Source organism: Aulonocara stuartgranti (assembly GCF_965226115.1).
Source record: "Aulonocara stuartgranti genome assembly, chromosome: 1".
Taxonomy (NCBI): Eukaryota; Metazoa; Chordata; class Actinopteri; order Cichliformes; family Cichlidae; genus Aulonocara; species Aulonocara stuartgranti.
In genome coordinates, this window is record NC_138939.1 from 18,291,374 (window position 1) to 18,311,948 (window position 20,575).

General features: G+C 39.0%; 3 protein-coding genes across 4 annotated transcripts in view; 2 read left to right on the forward strand and 1 right to left on the reverse strand.

Annotated features, from left to right (window-relative positions):
- gfod2 (glucose-fructose oxidoreductase domain containing 2) overlaps positions 1–20,575 on the forward strand; it is a 317,249-nt gene that overhangs the window by 183,656 nt on the left and 113,018 nt on the right. The gene's annotated exons all lie outside the window — the stretch shown is intronic.
- Positions 2,364–7,591, forward strand: LOC309708383 (lysosomal protective protein). Its single transcript, XM_082536363.1, has 11 exons — positions 2,364–2,716; positions 3,860–3,971; positions 4,057–4,194; positions 4,288–4,446; positions 4,561–4,652; positions 4,939–5,023; positions 5,113–5,265; positions 5,348–5,493; positions 6,383–6,545; positions 6,623–6,712; positions 6,797–7,591. Exons 1-11 carry the CDS (start codon positions 2,547–2,549, stop codon positions 6,878–6,880), a joined length of 1,392 nt encoding a protein of 463 aa, XP_082392489.1. The 5' UTR covers positions 2,364–2,546; the 3' UTR covers positions 6,881–7,591.
- On the reverse strand, positions 7,550–20,087 carry slc38a7 (solute carrier family 38 member 7). Of its 2 annotated transcripts, none has more exons than XM_082536377.1 (12): positions 19,956–20,087; positions 18,712–19,142; positions 17,804–17,857; positions 16,143–16,287; positions 15,107–15,251; positions 14,866–14,964; positions 14,719–14,776; positions 14,489–14,603; positions 14,148–14,295; positions 11,743–11,942; positions 11,599–11,650; positions 7,550–9,314 (listed from the first exon to the last, which is right to left on the reverse strand). In XM_082536377.1, exons 2-12 carry the CDS (start codon positions 18,961–18,963, stop codon positions 9,212–9,214), a joined length of 1,371 nt encoding a protein of 456 aa, XP_082392503.1. In that variant the 5' UTR covers positions 18,964–19,142; positions 19,956–20,087; the 3' UTR covers positions 7,550–9,211. The 2 variants fall into 2 exon arrangements, with proteins under 2 accessions (XP_082392503.1, XP_082392504.1); XM_082536378.1 differs by having other exon boundaries at positions 19,899–19,968.

Here is a 20,575-nt window from a genome sequence, read left to right on the forward strand (position 1 = left end):
CTGCACACAATTCATCACAAGCCTGTAAATGATTTATCTTTAAATCTGCAGCAAAATCATATATAGAGGTTATAGATAATTATTAAGTACTGTAAAGTAATGTTTATACTTGCTGTTGCTTTATTAAAGGTATGTTGACAAGAAGAAAAATTATTGTAGTCAAACGATCTTTATACATATGTGCTGTAAGTAATATGATCATATGATAAAAAGATATTCTCAGTAATTTAAAGACTTATTTTAAAAAACCTGTGACAAAGATTCTGAAGTGGTTGTTTAAAGTGGCTGCAGACGGGTGCAAACCCAATCGTTGTCACACTCCATAAAAAGAAAAAAAATTAGTATTAACATTTTTAATATTTATTTTTTAATAAAACCTGAAAAAACATCTGGTATTTAAAATTGGTATTAGTGGAAATGCATATGTGTTGTATGTATTTGCATTTTTATGTTAAAAACAGCAATTTATATTCAGTGATTGGAACCTGACCTTGACTTTGTAACTACAGCCAGCTTCATGTCATCAACACCCGTCCATATAAAAGTATATAAATGTATATTATTTACATTTTTATGAGTAAATAAGTCATTATATCCAGGAAATAATTATTTACAATTATTTACTGGATAATAATAATATTGTGTTACATAGATAAACCCAGATTTGCAATTTGAGAATGATAAAAACGTTTTGAACAGAGTCATGGAAGATATAGTAGTGCTAAAATCCAGAAACCTGGTCATGCTCCTTGTCATTAGAGGGATCAGATGTCCCACTAGGACTGTTTTCGGATTAGGGACTGTTATCAGGAACTGCACTGAATTCCCTTGTACCCCTTTAGTACTACGGCCATGTTCTACATTTTGATCAGCTCTAATTTGCAGAACCCCACACAGCAGCTTTTAAGCCTTGGGAGTAAATTTCAATTTGGTCACCTAAAATGTCTCTGCTGGGAATCCTTTGGCAGAGAGTTGTCATTTAACTCATCTAATCTATTTGTTCCATCCTAAAATGGCCCCAGGCACTTATCTGAGTAGTTATTTTTGAAGCATTTATTTGATACAACAAAAATAAAAACTGCATGTGCAAAAGTCACCACTCTAAACTGGTCACACTGTGTCCCATACTCTGGGTTTAAAAGCTTTAACTTAATTGAACTTCCACTTTTACCAGCATCTTTCCTCTTCTTCTTTCAGCTGCTTCCTTTTGGAGTCACCACAGATGATCATCTGCCTCCTCTGCCATCCTCTTCTGCCACACCAACCCTCTGCATGTCCTCCTTTACGGTATCCACAAATCTTCTCTGAGGTGTTCCTGTTTTCCTCCTGCCTGGCACCTCTATATTCAACATCCCTCTGATGTACTCATTTTTTTCTAATCTTGTTCATCTTGGCCACTCCCAATGAACATCTAAGCATCATCAACACTGCCACCTCCAGTTCAGCCTCCTGTCTTTATGGCAGTACAAAACCACACCATACATCACTGCAGACCTCACTAATATCCCATAAACCTCCCCTCTCACTCTTCTGTCCACACAAAGCACCCCTGACACTCGTCTTCACCAGCTCCTCCACTGTCTTTTGTTGTCACCGTTGTTGCTTTGGATATTGAGTACTATCGACCCGATTCTTTTGTCCTCAGGCTTGATAGAGAAGACACAAACTCAGTGTATTCAAAATATATACTTTATTCAACAAAACCTTCCGGGAGGGAGATGTGCACAGCGCGAAGCCTCCTGCAAAATCTAATGCATTACCAACAGGATGAGTGTAATATACTCTACACCCCCGCTCCCCACGTCGGGCACTCACGGCCCGAAGGTCGTCTCCTGTTGTTATCATCTATCAGCACAAACATGAGCGAGACTCTCTGGAAAGTCTGCACTAAAGATCCTGTTTATCACAATTTCATGTCGCCAAGCAGTCTCATGACCTAAAACACAGTGTATAAACCCTCAAAGCTGGCCTTTAATATTACACTTTAATATGTACTTAGCAAATAGGCACTTGGATTATATTTTATAACAATGCTACTAAAAGTAAATATAACAAAATTAAGGTAACAAGGAATCGTTTCAGCCCTTGTCAGATTTGTCATACTTAGGCGTATTCGGGATGTCTACTGCATTCAAAAAGCTAAATTTTTATTATTATAACTACTCTGAAAAATAAAGAATGTCCTTTTTTTTACAAAAAAAATAACAAAGAAAAAGCTAGCAGTAAAAGTACTAAAAACTAAAAGTTAGTTTAGTTTTTCAACAATAAAGAGTAAAACTGAAAACGAAACTAAAAACGTAAAAAAAACCAACAACCAACAACTGACATTTAAATTCTTCATACCTGTTTCTAAACTTCAATATTTGTGTTCGACAGCGCCATGTGAGTCATGTGACCCACCCCGCCGGTCATATGACGTTCAGTTTCACGCGGAGCTGTAATCGAGGAAGTTGAAGTGAACGCTTCTTCTTCCTCTTTCCTCGCCGAGCGCAGGGATTTATTTTCGGGGTTCGTTTTGTGTTTGAGACGTGACCCGGGCTTCAGCCATGCTCGGTGGAGGCCTGCTGCTGTGTTTGCTGGCCGTGTTTCCGCTCGGCTCGCGGGCTGAGTACAATCCGGACGAAGTGACGCACTTGCCCGGAATGACGTTCAAACCGAACTACCGACAGTGGTCAGGATACCTGCAGGCACGGCCTGGAAAGTTTCTCCATTACTGGTAAGAACCGGTGGTAAATGCGCCAGAAACGTCGTCAGAGCATGACAGGTTGCCCACACCGCGGTGGTTTCTGTGAGCTTTTACCTCTTATACTAATTATCTGCAACGGGAGCCGGATTAAATTTTCAGTTTAGAGCCCGAATGTTTAAAAAAAAAAAAGGAAAAGAATCGGCTCATAATCAGCTTTTATAATAATATTAATTACAACTAAGTACATCCTTCACGTTCTTCCCACTAACACAGAGTCTATTAATTACCCCTGAGTGTATATGGACAAAAGTACTGGGCCACCTACATAATAAACCTATATATATATTTTCCCAGGTATGTTACAGCTTTCAGTCTTCCTGCAGGATTTTGGAGTGTGTCTGTGGGGAATTTTTGCCCATTCATCTAGAAGAGCTTTTGTAAGGTCAGACACTGTTGTCGGAGGAGATGACCTGGCTCACTGTCTCAGTTCTAGTTCATCCCTAAGGTGCTCTGTGGGGTTGAGGTCGGGGCTCTGTGCAGGCCTTACCTTTATGGACTTTGGTCCATCCCGGAACAGAAAAGGGCCTTCACCAAACTGTGCCTACAAAGTTGTCTAAAATGTCTTGGAATGCTGAAGCATTACAATTTTCCTTCACTGGAACTAAAGAGCCCCGCAACAATCCATAAAACAATCCCATTACATTATTGGATTCAATAACTAAGCGGTACACCTAAATGCTTCTATTGCTTTTGTCCACATGATGCGTTTCCTTGCGTAGTTCATGTAAGCCTGGTAAACATGACTTCATGTTTGCAGCAGCACCCTGTGTTATCCTGAATCAGAAAGACAAACCAGTTGAGCAGGTTTCTTGAACTTAAACACCAAATCACTGAGGAACTTCAAGGAAAGCTTTAGATCACGGGTTTTGATGCAGATAAACAAAACTGTCCTTGTGGTTCTAGCTTGGGTCTTATCTGGTGTGTGAGTGGTGTCAAAGGTTTTCTGAGCTCAATTATTGTATTGGCTCTGAGGTTACAGTGCATTGGAGCAATTGGTCCTTATTACACTCGTTCTTGCCTGCAGATCTGCTTTCACTATTCACAAGAGATTATCTAGTTAGTTGGAAAGAGTAACTTTGAGTTTGTGATAGCTTGTGTCCTGATTTCCTGCAGGTTTGTAACTTCTCAGAGGGACCCAGTCAAAGACCCTCTGGTGCTCTGGTTGAACGGAGGCCCTGGCTGCAGCTCGCTGGATGGGTTCCTCTCAGAGAATGGACCATTTCATGTGAGTTTGCTCACTGTGTGCATAACTACACTCGTGCACTGAGTAAAGTGGATTTCAATAGAAAAGTCTTGACTCTGATTTTCAGGTAAATGATGATGGGGCTACGCTGTACGAGAACAAATTCAGCTGGAACAAGATTGCCAATGTGCTGTATGTCGAGTCTCCTGTAGGTGTGGGATATTCCTACTCTGATGATGAGAAATATGCAACTGATGATGACCAGGTGAGTTCAGTGTGTTAAATAACCAATGCAGATTTTTACAAAGGAAGAAAAAGTGATTGTGAAATGTAAAAACATGTGAAATGTTTATCATAGGTTGCCCAAGATAATTACAAAGCCCTGCAGAATTTCTTCTCCAAGTTCCCAAACTTCAGTCAGAACAAGTTCTTCATCTTCGGGGAGAGCTACGGTGGAATTTATGCGCCAACACTCAGCCTCCTTGTGGCCACGGGAAAAGCCAAAATAAACTTTAAAGTGAGACACTTCATCTGCCTCATGTCCTAATGTAGTTTCATGATGAAGGAGAAGTTGTTCCTCTATATTGTGCCCACTGATGTGGTTTAAAATGATGCATTTTCTTGTTTCCAGGGCTTTGCAGTGGGAAACGGCCTCAGCAGCTTTAATCTCAATGACCAGTCATTGATCTACTTTGGTTACTACCACGGCCTCTTTGGAGAAGAGTAAGTTTTGCCAAGGCTTCTTGTTTTATTATGAAGGAATGGCTTTAAAAAGAAATGGTGTTTATTGTTTGCATGCTCCATTACACACGAGATGAATTCTCTTGAGTTGCTACATAAAAAAATATCTGATCACTTAGATTGTTTTTCCTATTAAAGTCAGGAGCTGGGAAGCATATCATTTTTACATTTTAATATCATTCTTCATATAAAAATATGACAGAAGTAATCTGCCTTCAAGTTAAGAGATCATTTGCACAGAGCTGATGCAGAGCTGTTTCTTGTGCAGTTTGTGGCGTGACCTGAACATAAATTGCTGTAAGGATGGGACCTGCAATTTCTACAACTCCAGTTCTGAGACATGCACAGTACTGGTAACGTGTTCACTGTTGCCTTAATCAACTGGGGATTTCTCATGTTGACTTAAGTCTTTCAGACATATACTACTTTGTCTCCTTTACAGGTAAACGTGGCCTTTGGTCTCGTCTATAATAGTGGACTTAATGAGTACGCCCTTTACTTGGATTGTGAAGGTCAGAGAAGATCCAGTAGAGTCTATGAGAGGACCATGAGTCTTCTGTTTAGGAACTACAGGAATCACCCACATACACACAAGGTAACCCTCCAAAAACAAGTTTTCGTGCACTCCATGTCTGTCCTTCACTTGTCCTGGGTTTTAATGATAGTGTTTATTGAAGTTTTCAGCACAGAGAAGTTCCTCCACCACTCTGGGTGAAGTCCCACCCTGCATCAACAGCACAGCCCAGATGAACTGGCTGAACAGAGGTGACGTGAGGAAAGCGTTGCACATTCCAGCTATCCTGCCTCCTTGGGATATCTGCAGGTACGGCAAAATCTTCTGGTTATTCCAAAATTGGTGATAAATAATGTTATGTGTGCACCTCAAGTCCTCTTTGTTGCAGTTTTACTGAATACAGTGGGATGCGAAAGTTTGTGCAACCTTGTTAATAGTCATCATTTTCCTGTATAAATCGTTGGTTGTTACAATAAAAAATGTCAGTTAAATATATCATATAGGAGACACACACAGTGATATTTGAGAAGTGAAGTTTATTGGATTTCCAGAAAGTGTGTAAACACATGACTGTGGCTCTCTAATGGTGGGCTGTTCCTCATCATCATCATAATAATAATAATAATAATAATAATAAACTCAGACACTGAGGCTTCTATATGTATACATCCTCACATATATCAGCATTTCTGCCAATAACAGCAAGTTCAAATAAATCCTGGTGTGGACGGTGGTGTTGATGGAAGGCGAAATGAAGATTAAGTTTCACTTTTTAAGAAATCTACACCTTTCTCAAAGGCAGTATAACTTTCCAGGGCCCTCGCATTTAAAGCATTATCTTAGTTCAGTTCACTTCAGATCAGTTATATTTATATAGCACCAAATCAGGCAACAGCCTCCTGTTGTTGTACTTTCTTTTGTAAGGTAAAGACCCTAAAATAATAGAAAAACCCAAACAATGAGACAACCCCCTGTTAGCAAGGACTTGGTGACAGTGGGAAGAAAAAACTCCCTTTTAACAGGAAGAAACCTCCAGCAGAAGAAGGCTCGGGGAGGGGCGGCCAGCTGACACTACCAATGGGGGTGAGGGGAGGTAGACAGGACAAAAAAAGCACAAATGAATAACTAATGACTAAATGCAGAGTATGATTGTAATTAGCATGGTGTGATTTCCGTGATAAGTATGTATTTGTTGCAGTGATAAAGTTGGAGCGCAGTACAAAGTGCTGTATGCAACAATGAAGGACGTGTACCTGAAGCTGCTCTCTCTGGGCCTCCGTGCGCTCGTCTATAACGGAGACACCGACATGGCCTGCAACTTTCTGGGCGACCAGTGGTTCGTGGAGGATCTCGGCTTGAAGGTAGCTTTAATTCTACATTCATAAATTATACTTTTTCACACCAATGACAGGCACTACTTGTACTAAAATGTTCTTAGGCAACTACTAAATACCAAACCTGGATTCATGAGGACCAAATTGCTGGCTTTTATCAGATGTTTGGAAACATCACTTTTCTGACTGTTAAGGTAAGCATTAATGCTTTTGCATTGTCGGTTTGTTTTATGTGAAGATGTCGCAGTTACTCAAAATACTGCTTTGATCTGTTTCAGGGTGCAGGTCACATGGTTCCTCAGTGGGCTCCGGGTCCAGCTCTCCACATGTTTCAGTCTTTCATAACAAATTCCCCTTACTGAGTCGGAGAATGTACTTTTTCTTTATTTGTTATTGTTGTTCTCAGGGAAATAAATTTGGGATGTAAAAATGACTCTTTGGTACTGCACTTGTTCATTTTCAGTTACCTCCACTTTTAATAGGTCAAGGCTGTCAGCTGTGTCTGGCTCTTGACAGAACAAATGGAGAACACTTTCTTTGTTTTTGTTTTGTTTTTTTTGTGGGGTGGGGGCGTGCCCAAAAGTTTAATTAATCAAATTAACAAAGAAATGAATAACCCATAGTTGTTAAATGGTTATAACTGTTTTTCCCTCAATCTCAGTTTTTATGGGTGAAATTTGTGTTCGTTTAGATTGAAATTAACTGATTTGGTCACAAACCCTCTCCAAAGCTGCTGGTATGTGTGTATTTTTACCATTTTTGTCAGGAAATTCAGGAGCTACTTGTGTATAAAAGAACCATCTGCATCCTGTGGTTTCTGCAAAGCTTCTTCTCATTGACTCAGACAGATCTGAGTCCAGATATTTGATGCTGAACTTTAATAAAAGTATATAAAGTACTGTCTGTGGCACTTATGTAAATGTTTTTTTCGTCCTTATGGTTGACGTGTTAAAAGAACAATGTAAAAGGATTTTTTTTTAAACGTGTTGTCTGATGTCTTAACTCCGATCAAAAACTGTAAGTCGATGAAGTGAATTCAATGTCTTTTATTAAATTTTTTGTTCAACTCATGAGATTTGAGCAGTCTACATTTATTCACATGCTTTAACTACACTTCATTTATTGAAGTAGCATTGAATGTTCACTAAAATATTTCTACCAAATCTTCCCATTAACATATTTTCAAATCACTTTTATGAGACAACAGGGACATGATTGTGATTAGCAAATGCTTTGTTAATCAGTGGCGTTAATGCAGCTGATCATCGATAAATTAAGTTTGACACACAAGTTAAAGCACCAAACCATAAAAAAAATGATCATAACAATGATTGTCTAGAAAGAAAAAAAAAGTATCCCAGCACTTAGTATTTTAAGAAATTTTGATTTTGTAGTTTTTCTTCACAACTATGATAAATGTCCGTCCAGCAGTCTCATGTAGCATACCCGTGTTTCTGACAGTCCCTTTTTTCTGTTTTGTCAGTTGTGTTCACAAAAGTACTTGCTGGGTTTCATTAAACAGGAAAAATATAACTACATAAACATGAAATCAGAGTCACAAAAAAAAAAACAAAAAAAAAACATGTACTGCAAAAATGGTTATTAAAGTTACAGTTGGTACAAAGATGAGGGGTAAAGTCATGTAGTTTAACCATGTCAGTGATCTGTGCTCTGTATATCTTTAGTGTTGGGATATTTGAAGAAGAAAAAAAAAAGCTCCCACTTTGGTTTGAGGCAAACAAAAACTAAAATTATTTCTTTAACTTAAAATGTCACATGTGCAGTTTGCTCAGTTTCCTTCCTGTCGTGTCTTAAAACCCTTTCGTGTAAATAAAGTGCAAAGTGAATGCTTTGTAGGTTACATCCTTCCCTCACTTTACAAACCTGTGGAGGTGGTGCTCATTTGTGCAGATACCGAGCTGCCCTTTTCACCCTGTTTTACACACTGGCTTCAATGAGCATATCGTTGTAGGCTTTTGCTCATTTGTACAAATAATCTAATCTAGTCCAATCTAATCTAAAATTCAGTTGTCAAACTACCTTGTACTGTAACACAATAAATTACACAAACCAATAAACAAAAAAAAAAAGTAACTCATTTTTAAATCAGTTTTAAAGTGTAGTATGTTTGGTTGTTTTGTCCCTATAATTGAAAACCTCATAATCAAACTGCCCTGGCTCTGCATTAATGCCAGTCTACGCCTTTACATACATTTAATATGCTTTGTCCTACTGTGGTAACGTATCACTTAATCCAGTTTGTTTTTTTTTTACACTGATGAGTAGACAAACTATTAGCAGCGACATAATTAGTACTGAACATGAATTACATTATGACATGCTAATTAAATTACACAAAGTGGTACAATTCTTCTGTTAAAATCAATCTGATTAAGTCCTTCGGCTCTTGTAAACAGGAACGTGTCATTGTTACATCCACAGAGGGGAGTAAGGAGTGCGTGTCCCCTCTGGAAATAATGACACAGTAAAACACATGAAACATGCTGTTAGAAGCGTCTGAATTCCCTCAGCATGACGGGGTGAGTCCCCAATTGAACGAAACTCTCTAGACCTTCATGTCAGTACGGAGCAGGTGATGTTTGTCTTTGTTGTTGTTTTTTTTCTTTGGTCATGAGACGCTTTGTATCATCCAGAGGCCTGAGAGCAGCACTGGCTCGTGAAAATTATTCCCTTCAGTTGACGACGTCCTGGTAGATGGAGTTTGTCGTGGTGAGGCCAAATATGAACGCTCCAAGTGTAACCATGGCGACACTGAAGATCACCAGCCCGTGCCAGCTGTGAGAGAGAGGAAATACATCAGTCTGAGCATGGATAACTTTTTTTGCAATAATGACAGTGAATCATGTGGCTCCAATGTCAAAAGATTAAAGAAACTTTAAAAAGTGTTCAACTGGAAAGTTTTTCTTCAACTTTGATTCGTCACAGATCAAACAGATGCAGAATCTCAGTGGCATAAAGACGGGCTTATCCAGTTTTACAGCTTTTGCTACTAATAAAGACGTCTCCCATGGCCATTCATACCGCACTAAATTAATAGATAAACAAAGAAGTTATAGAATAGTTATTTTTTTCAATATTTACTCTATAAATTTCAGTTCCACAGTAATTAATAAACTAATTAATAAAAAAGTGCCCATTTTCTGTAAATTAACAAAAACCTTAGTCTGATCAACAAGCTCTCAGAACATCCTCTGCAATGTTAAACATTTACACCCAAACAGTTGTGCTGACGCTTTTCTGTCATCTGACATCTGGGATTAAACGCGTAGTTAAACTTTTTTACAACGGCAAAAACGGGAGCTTCACTGGTCTGGCCTACTTAAGATCAAGGTATGCTGTATGTAATCTGTTGTAGTCATGTAATTGTGAAGGGTAACTATAATGTAGCATCCAGAATTAATGCAGTTTTAAAAAGTGTGCAAATATGCCCACAAGCTCAATGACAGCCTCACATGCAGAGGGCCTTTTGAGGTTTTGAATGTGTAGTCAGCTGATAAGAAAAGAGTGTCATGCAAAATAACCACTGCATGATTGAAAAAAATAAAATAAAATAAAATAAAATAAAAAAAAATATTTTATATCTATATATATATATATAGATATATATATATATATATATATATATATAGATAGATATAGATATCTCTATATCTATCTATATCTATATCTCTATATCTATCTATATCTATATCTCTATATCTATCTATATATCTCTCTATATATATATCTATCTCTATATCTATCTATATCTATATCTCTATATCTATCTCTATATATATCTATATCTATATCTATATCTATATATATATATATCTGCTCCTTTTTGAACATGGACGTTATTTGGAGTTGTGGTTGCTCGTTTTCCTTTTGTTTGCTTTGTTCATTTGTCTCTTTTAATTCTATTTTTTTTTTTTTATACTTTTTCAACATGTTCAAAATAAAGATTCAATCAATCAATCAATCAATCAATCAATCAAACCTGAAAGCACTAGTGGGAACACAACGAATATGACTGCACATTTACACCGACATCATCCTAGTGCAAAGACAAAAACAACAAGCATGCATGCTACAAACTTTAGCCGAGTCATTTAGACAGCTGTTAGCACAGGATTTTCCTTATGGAGACCTGATATGTTTAATATGCTGCTGAGAATATAGCCCAGAAGAAGCGGATAGTATAGCTTTTATTTTGGAAAGAGACATTTCTCTGTAATAAACTCTCTTTTCCAAAGATGAGTGATTCCTCAATCAGATACAGGGCTCGCAATATCGCTAGCCCGATGTCCCGGGGCTATCTCTCCCCTGCCTGTCGGGCTATTGTAGGAAGGAAAAATATATGCCAATGCTTTTGCATTCTTTCAGAAATGTAGCTGGGTAATTATGTCATTGGGTGAGCCACTGTCAATATGTGACATATTGAAATCGTGTTTGAATTTGCGCTTGTTTTTTTGCTTTCACTTTGCAATCGCGCGAACTGTGTATAGAGAGCGACAGCACTGATCTGTGAGTGATGATAATTTGTGCACCAATTCCTCTGATATCGTCTTATTAATTGTTAGCTTACTATGCAAACATGACAAGTGAAATCTCCCGCAGCTTAAACATGTGAGAGGTTGATCGCGCAGAGAATCGCTGAGCTTATGTGAGTGCGGCAGGATATATATTTCACTACGATGACCTGGATGATTGAGAACCTTCACAGACAGATATATATTTTAGTTCTGCTGAGCCAAATAAGACAGGTCAGGGTGAAGAAGTGACAGCCAAAGAAAAGCTTACCACAAAACGGAGAAGTTATGACAAATCAGACTATAAGGCAAAAAGAAAGTGCAGCTTTATGGTTTCATGGACAAAAGAATTTCTGTGGCTGCAATATGACGAGCTAAAAAACAACACGCACAAGGGTTAGGGTTAAATTTAAAAACTGTACTTTTGTGTTAAAATATATATTTATAATTTTAATAAATGACAAATTAAAAAGGCATGAACATTTTTTTTTGTATCGAAAAAATATCGAACCGAACCGTGAATTTGCAGGTTTGCAGCAGAGCCTCACCTTGCAGATCGGACGTCAGTCTCTGAGAGTTTGGCTTGCATCAAACACAAACCTGTAAATTTAAAGAAACACTGGGTTGGCTTTACAGCGCGTCAATAAAAGCTGCACAGAAAACCCGAACAGAGCAGATGGCGTGCAGTGTACCTGGGAAGACAAAGATGAAGCAGGCTGCCAGTCCTCCGATCAGAGAGATCACTCGACCAATATCTGGGATGAAGAGGGCGAGGACGAGGGTGATGATAAACCACACCAGCGTCTGCAGGATCCTCCTCCTCCTCTCACGACGTACACACACCTCTACCTGTTCACCTTGGAAACGCAGCCAAAGTCCCTCTATAACTGCCCTAAAACAACACATGACCACAGCAGAGTACTGAGAAGAAAAGATCCATAAAAACTAAATAAGGACTTTAGTACACACAAACACACCGAGGACATACCACCAATCCCTTTGACTTTTTTTTGGGGTGTATTTTTAAATCATCTGATACAGATTTTAAAAACTACACACGGGGTACCACCTGAAACAAATCCCACATCAGTGCTCCTTTTCAATTTCTAAATATTGGAAAATTTAGTAACCCTAGCATCACTAATAAACATTATTTAATGAGGACAGATTATATTTAGCCAACAACAAATACATAAATATGGTCAGTTTCTTCTGCTGGCAATAATTTGAATGCATCTCAGTGCATGAAAAAAAAAAAAAAAAAAAAAAAAAAAAAAAAATCACAGGAAACAAAAAAGGCCAAAAAAGAAAAGATGTAAATTATCTGATGCCAGTAACAGGCTGCAGTGAGAAATCTCAAAGATATCGCTCCATAAGTTTTTCACTAGTAAGAACTGACAGCCTTACCAAAAAAATAAATAAAAATCAGCTTATATATTTTAGACACTTGAAATGCAACCACTAAAGGAAATGGATAAGGTAATAAATAAAGGAAAGAAATAAAGTAAAGGAAACAGCAGAGCAAAAAAAAAAAAAAAAAGAAAAAAAAAGAAAAGAAGAAGAAATGCTCACATGGTAAAATACACTGGATGATGCAATAAAATGCTACAGTAAGCCAACAGATGTTGAACCCATAATCATCATCACTTCTGCCACTTTGCTGCTATTATCTCTAGTGTGTTTCAACCCGTATGTGTGTCTAGTTTGACAAATACACACTTGAAGAGAGAGAGAGCAGCAAATTAGCAGTAAAGACTCACCCTGGGCACATAAAATAGGAATGTTTATGGTTTTACATCAGGATTTTTTTCCTTACATTTGCAACTTTGTAAACTTAAACTGGTAAAAATCAGCATTTTATCACCTCAGATGTTTATCAAAGGTTAAGCCCTTTCTTCATTTTAGTGCAAAATGCTGCGGCACGATTTTTAACTGGCAGAAGAAAATTTGATCGCATCACTCCAATTTTGGCCTCTTTACACTGGCTTCCAATTGAATTCAAGTCCTTTTATTGGTTTTTAAATCTCGAAATGGTCTGGCACCTGTTTATTTGTCTGACTTGTTGAAGCCCCACGTCCCCACTCGTTCCTTTCGGTCAGTTGAGCAGCTGCTGCTTTCGGTCCCAAAGTCACGGCTGAAACTTAGAGGAGACAGAGCGTTCGCTGTTGCTGCGCTGATGCTTTGGAATAACCTTCCTCTCCATATTAGACAGGCTACATCAGTGCCAGTTTTTAAGTCTTTATTAAAAACCTATTTTTATTCCCTGGCTTTTAACTCTGTGTGTAACTGATTTTTTTTAATTTATTTTTTTAATTGCTATGTCTGGTTTTATTACTATGTGCATATTAGTATTGTACAGCACTTTGGTCTACCAGGTGTGTTTTTAAAGTGCTATAAATAAATAAATAAATAAATGATGATGATGTTCTTTTTAGAGAGAAGAGGCTCTCCTCTAGTAAATCGTGCTGTCATTAACTTTAATATTTAACATGCTCATTGAGCCCTATAGAGTTTGAGATGTAGCTTTGGGGGTTTCTGCAGTTTCTCCAAGTATTGGGGGTCTAGTCTCAGGGTCAACTTACTGGGACGTCCACTCCTGGGAAGATTATGGCATGTTTTGACACACTCTCCACCTCTAAAGCTTCTGCCTTTATAGAGGTGATCACGCTTGATTAGACTCGATTAATCAGCTGCCTTCAATCAGCACCACTTAGCTGCTGCTTATCCAAAGAGTGTTCTTTGCTTTTATTTTTACACAGGAATACAAATAAAATACTTTATTTTGATTATGCCATCTCACTTTAAGCTTTTCTCAAGATGTAGGGGAGGAAATACAGTTAGAAATGGAGGAAACAATATGCACTCAGACGCATGTGCAGCTGAAGCAGCCACAAGAAAAACTGAGACGCTCAGATTACAACAGAAACAGACAGACACAGTGAGTATTACTCTATTCTCTGCTGAGGAAACCTTTAGTCCACTGTAGCTTTACACTGTATATGGTTTTCTGCTGTATTGTCTTGACCCATTAATATATCCAGATATCAACTACAGCTTCATCATTAGTATCACACGTTTTAGCTTTGCTGTGTCTTACCTGCCACAGAAGTGTAAAATAGGGTAGGAGGTGACCACACAGACGATGATGAAAGCTCTCGCAATGGCTACGGCGATATCATCGGGGGGGTACGACATCAACACATCCTGACTGACGTTGGAGCCAAATGTCAGGAAGCCGCAGACACCTGAACAAATCAAAAATCACACCAAGGATCGCTTCACTGTAAAAAAAAAAGCAAACCTGCAGGCTGACTACATTTCTGGAATATATTTCCATGCTATAAAAAATACCTTCAAGTACCTTTTACATGTAGTTTCTCAAATGTATTTAAAAGTCAATTATAAAGATGCATGTTATTCAATATATATGTACAATACCTGTTCCAGTGTAAACAAAAAGGCAGATTAACATGCTGAAGGTCACAACAAGCCCCCAGGGTCTGATCTCTTTCCTCCTCATGCTGTTGAACACTGGCACGGAGCTGACATGGCACTGTGACCGGAGATCAGGACGGAGAAGGCAGGAGATACAGTTTATTAATATTAAAGTCTAATCATAAAGGCACATAGCTTAAAATCTCATCAAATGATACCAAATGAGGAGATACCTGGAAGCCAAAGCATATGGTGGGCATTGCATTAAAAACTGCAGTCCAGGAAGCAGAACTGTAACAAACACAATGATTTAGCAACTCAAACAAAGCCAGATGAGGAGGATGCAGATGTTTAGAAAGTGTTGTGAAATGTGTCCACACCTGGTAGGAACATAGCCCGGAGTCACCTCTTTGTCCGGCCAGAAGTACTTAATGATGACCACTATGGTAACATACCAGGTTCCCATCACACTCAGAGTACTACCAGAGAAAAAACGAACAACTCAAATAATCAGTGTGTAAATTTAAAAAATAATAATAACAACAACAACAACAACAACAACAAGAAATCAATTCTCAGGGTGAAAATAAGCTGCAGGTTAACAGGGGCAAAGTTCTGTACCTGGCATACTTCTGGAAGCCAATCTCTTTGGGGATGGAGAGAGGAAGAATGACCAGTATCGCAGTCAGAGAGATGGTAAATTTGCGGTTAGTGTACCAGAAGTGATCGTCTTCACCCTCTGCATTATGACCCGCTGCAGCGATCACTGTAACAAAAAAACAAGGATTTCAAAAACACTTGAGAAGGCCCCAAAGAGAAAGAGCCAGAGTACAATCTGCTGTTTGCTGGAGAAGGGTACACGGTACAGAGCAGGAGATTAGCTAAAGAGCTGTACACACAGGAGGGATGAAGAAATGCAGACAATCTAAGTCACAAACACTTCATTCATTTCTAAATAGCAAAAGGCCAGAGTTGAATTCTTTTAAACACTGTCAGCATCTCTGGGTTGAGTTAATCACATGAGAGACACGTTTACTGAGCGAAAAAGCTGAGTAGTGTCATCTCTGATGTTCTTTGCACTCATCATTGATGACACTGACTTTTTTTTATTTTTTTATACTGCTCTATGACAGAAAGACTTCCCCTATTTAATACATCACAGCTAAATGCAAAAGGAAAGCAGAAATTTCATTTAAATGTAGGAGATGATCGGAACATCTCACAAAACCTTATATGATTTAAATTTGGCTGATCTTCCTTTTAAAGATCATACTCTTGTCCACCCCAGACCACTTTAAGTGTCATTAATATTTTTGATGGCTCCCTGGAAGTCCTGTCCTGTCCCTGCCTCTGCAGCGTGCGCTGGATCTTGTCCTTTAAAATGAAATCTGAGGTGAAGGATCTAATTTCATGTATGGAAGTGGTCAAAGTCACACAGAGTCAAACCCAGGAAACAGGGCTTGTGGTCAATAACGACTCTGTAGCCAGAAATTTTTTTTTAAAGATGGTTTTGAAGAGATGAACAGCTAAATTTAATTCAGGTGCATCTTTTGTCTTTTACATTCCAGTTTTAGGGGTTTTGGTTTTCTAGAGACGGAAAAAAAAAAAAAAAAAAAAAAAAAAAAAAAAGCTAACCAGTCTGATAAAGTACACTTACAGCGATCGAGCTGGTCTCCGATGACAATGAAGAAAGCAATGCATGTGCCAAATGTGTAGATGGCAATAGCTACTTCACATACAACTCCTGTGACTTTCCCGCAAGTGGCTCGAACAACTTCCTGATAAGTAGCTTCATTACTGACCTGAATAAAAAAGACAGATAATTTAAAAAAAGCACGTTGATCAAACAGTAGGTAGGTACACGGTAGTGATACTAACGTTTCTCATGTGACTTCATTATCCGAGAGTTGCCTGCCATATTGGAGGAGGTGATGCAATCTATTGACTGTTGAGGGTGTACATGTTTTTTCATTCACAATTGTGACAGTTCATCGCATTTATGCTTAATGTTTAATAAGTTTATCACTCACTTAGACCCCAGTCATACAGACCTAGAGACCAGTCAGTGACCGCACCTGGCAACCTTTGGTTCCCAGGGAAAAATGTATATTCCCCAACTGGCTGGCGAGTGGTTGGAGACAGTCACTAGGTAAAATCTGTAGCACAGAGGGTGGTGACCCAAACACCTTATTGTGGTTGGTTTGCAGATTATCACAGTCGCCCACTTCAAATGCTCACCAACTACTCTCCAAATGGTAACCAAAGCAACCAAAAACAGGTGTTTGAGTCAGCACCATATAGCTCTTCACAACCAATTTCGACAAGCAACCTCCAGCAATCGCCAACCAGTCAAAAAACACACACATACACATTTGTTCCCCTAGAAACCAATGGTTGCTAAATGGCCTGCAATCGGTTTCTAGGCCTGTGTGATTTGGGTTTTATTCAATTAACACAAAAAATTTACAAAGTTGCCCGAGTTAAATTCACAAGGTTAGCAATCACATCTGTAGCCTGTATGCATTTACCTGAATTTTCATTTGCCACCATTAAAATCATCATCATTAAAATGTCACACTTAAATTAGCCGTTGAGTTTCAGCGCCACTGAAACAAAGGTTAACTGTCCAAATTAGGTTTTTCAACACAAGCCTGTGATATTTCCCGCAAGCCGAAACAGATGTATCCATGCACTCACTGAGAACATGGGTTCCTCCTGCAGTGTGCGGCATTTAAAACAGGTTTTTCTACATAACTCCACAAACAACCGAGCAGCAGGAGCATCGCTGTTTACTAGAGTAATTCAAGTCACTCTTAATTGGCTATCTTGGATTCTGCAAGCACGCAGGTTAAAGACACAGAAAAACACTTTATCTTGGCTACCACAGCTTGATTTACCGATGTCTGCATAGTTATTGGCAAAATTAAGGTTGGAGTCTCACACATTTACATAGCCAGAAACCATCCAACAGCTGAATGTAAATGATTTTCTTCAGCGGATATTGTTGCATCACTTAAAATTTACTTAATTCAGCTGACTCAGTCTTAGCTTTACTCTTTTATTCCAGTGTTGTGTGAGACGCAAGCACAAATCTGAGCTACTGAGGAAGTGAAAGTCCAAACCTATCCATATGATCAGGATTACAACCACAGAATAAAGAAGTTGTTACTTAAGAAGCCTGCGCAGTTTGTTTCACTACGAATGAAGGAAGAAGACAAAAGAGAGACAAAACTGTTCGGAGTTCGAGGTCCAGAACATGGCAGAGAAAACATAAGAAAAACAAGTGAAATGTGAAGAACGTTTGGGGGCAACACAAACCAGGGAGCAGTATCCAAGGATCACCAGCCCGGTGATTATGAAGATCAGCATAAACTGAAACACAAGGAAACACAAAGCAGCACTACATGAATATGCTGGTCACATGAATACAGAGAAAGCAGGTGCTCTGATTGTCAGTTCTTGTATTCCGGGAATGAACAAGCTCATGCTATATTCAGTCTGACTCCCTTTCCAGCTAACCTAATAATAACTGTTGGTAGTGACATAAAATAACTTTTTTTTTCCCTTTCAGCTTCTCTTAGTGCCAAAAAATGTTTCACCCTCAGTGTAATGAGGGTATACATTGATCAGCCACAACATTAAACATCAGAGTTATATTCTGGAGGTCCTTCTTGACCCTCCAAAACTGGTCTGGAGACTGGGCAATGAACACGAGACATCCCTTGGTGTCTGATACTCTAACACTGCCAGTGGATCTCGTAGATTAAAGGGTGTGACTTGTGTGGTTCACATTCTCCTGGCACATCCCGCTGATGCTCTGTCAGACTGGGATGTCAGGAGATTGGAGACCAAACGTCACACACTGGTTGTGTTTCTAAAGCTGTTTCCAAGCATTTTCTCAAGAATGATGGAATGCATTGTTCTGCTATAGGATGCTTCCATTGCTATCCAATGATGTGCGTGGCCTCTAGCAATGTTAAGGTGTGTGGTATGTCTCAAAGTAACATAGGACCAGGACCATGCCAGGTCCCAAGACCTTTTAGGACAAAAACAGGATCCATTCATCTCAACACTCAGTGGTTTTAATATTATAGATGATCAATGCATGTAGTTCATAAAAACTGAGCAGAGCAAATTATAACTGAATCCTAATTTAACTGTACTTCATGACATACATGCTTCATGCAAGACAAAAGAGGTGTAGCAGAAGCGCATAATCTCCTCACCATCTGAAGCACGAATCCTGCAGTTATACCTCCTGCCATATTGAAGGCTGCAGGAAAATTGAGTAGACCCGCTCCCAGCGCTGCATTCACCACGATGAAAACAGCGCCTACTGATGACACCCCCGAGCTCCTCCTCTCAGACTCAGGTTGCCGAACAGAATCCACACTGGGGCTCTGCAAGAGCCACGCCCTTTCTCCAGAGTCACTGCTGCCAGCACCACCCCAGTCCTCAACATCATTTTTAATTGCCATGAGTCACCAAGGTGCAGCTCAGTCTGGGAAGCGTTAAGCACCTCAGAAAATCAGGTGAGGAAATTTGAATGAAGCTACGAGATATAACCCAGCTGCAGATGAATAATTATGTCCAGTCAGGAGCCAGCTGAGGTTTCTCAACGGTGATGGTTTGATGGTGAAGTCATTTGGAGATTGAGCTGTAATAAAATATTGTCTGCATTTAGATACATTTGGGAGAAGCGTGGTATCAAAATAACATACTGAGTACATTAGATGGGGAAGTAAAAAAAAAAAAAAAAAGTGGTTTGAATCACGAGTCATGTTTGGTAAAACGGTTTCTGCTCACTGATTCCTAGAAGTCCATAATATACTGTATGTAGAAATTACCCAGTTTAAGGCAGTGAAGGGGTACTATTCATTTTAGGAAGATGACATGATTCTTATAATCACCATGTTTAAAAAAAATCAAAATCAGTGAGCTCAAGAACAAACATACGTTTTAGAGAACAGTCGTTTTACAAGTGGATCTCTTATAAAGTAGCTAATGAGCGTACGGCAGAAAGTGTAGGAGAACACGCAAAGCTGCCAGGAATAAAGCATGGAGGTGATTTATTAATGTTGTGTCCACCAGATCTCCAACACAGTCACTGTCTCTCACTCACTCACTCACTCACTCACTCACTCACTCACACACACACACACACACACACACACACACACACACACACACACACACACACACACAGGTATCTACAGGAGACACTGGTCAAGTAATCCACCTTTTATCGTAGCTAGATTCAGGCTTTTGTTTTCACTAAGGTAACAATAGCATTTATCAATACACCCATACACCACTGTGCCTACATTAGCTAGCTAGCAAACAGCACACCGAGCTACAGAGAGCTCGTTTTCGACAACAAGTCCACACATTTAAACACCTCCGCGTTACTCACAATAAGGATTAAAGAGTCGTCTCTGTTTCGTGTAAGACTAAAGTGCTCGTATCCTACCTTATGCCGCCACCGCTGGAAATGAGAGACCTCAGTGTTTTGACCGTAACGTGACGAGCAAGTCACATGCGGTACAATAGAATTGTGGGTAATGTAGTTCCCCCTGTCGTTTTCATAAACCCAGTGGGATTACCTGAGGCCTCCACTCTTGACAGGAAGTTGTTTCTACGCTTCCTTATATGCCGCTGTTTCTTAAACTTATGGCGAACATATAATGTACTCTTTTGCACAACCTGTCTTTTTTCAATCCAATTTTTTAACTTAACCTTTGTTTTTGCTATAAATATACTACTGTACATTTTATGCTTTAAATTAAAAGTATTGGTAAAGGCCGATTTTTGTGTTTCTAGAATATATGTGTATGCTCTATGTTGTTCATTTCTGACTTCTCAGAGGAATCCAGTGTGCTGGTTCAAAGTGGTTATAAGAATATGAATTCAGTTTTGCCTAAAATAATTTTTAGTTTAAAGGTGTTTGTGGGGATAGGTTAACTGGATAATCCAAATTGCCACTAGGTGTGAATGTGCGAGTGAATGCGAGTACGAATGGTTGTCTGTCCCTGTGTGTTAGCCCTGCAACAGACTGGCAACCTGTCCAGGGTGTACCCCGCCTCTCGCCCT

Bases quoted from the DNA above. Each gene is read 5' to 3' on its own strand.
- slc38a7 (XM_082536377.1), bottom strand. From the start codon at position 18,963: ATGGCAATTAAAAATGATGTTGAGGACTGGGGTGGTGCTGGCAGCAGT. The intron at 16,288-17,803 runs GTTTGTGTTGCC...TTTTTTATTCAG, and splicing joins TCCTTGGATACTGCTCCCTG to GTCAGTAATGAAGCTACTTA. The intron at 9,315-11,598 runs GTGAGGCTCTGC...TCTCTCTCACAG, and splicing joins ACTGACGTCCGATCTGCAAG to CTGGCACGGGCTGGTGATCT.
- LOC309708383 (XM_082536363.1), top strand. From the start codon at position 2,547: ATGCTCGGTGGAGGCCTGCTGCTGTGTTTGCTGGCCGTGTTTCCGCTC. The intron at 4,653-4,938 runs GTAAGTTTTGCC...TTTCTTGTGCAG, and splicing joins CACGGCCTCTTTGGAGAAGA to TTTGTGGCGTGACCTGAACA. The intron at 6,546-6,622 runs GTAGCTTTAATT...AAATGTTCTTAG, and splicing joins TGGAGGATCTCGGCTTGAAG to GCAACTACTAAATACCAAAC.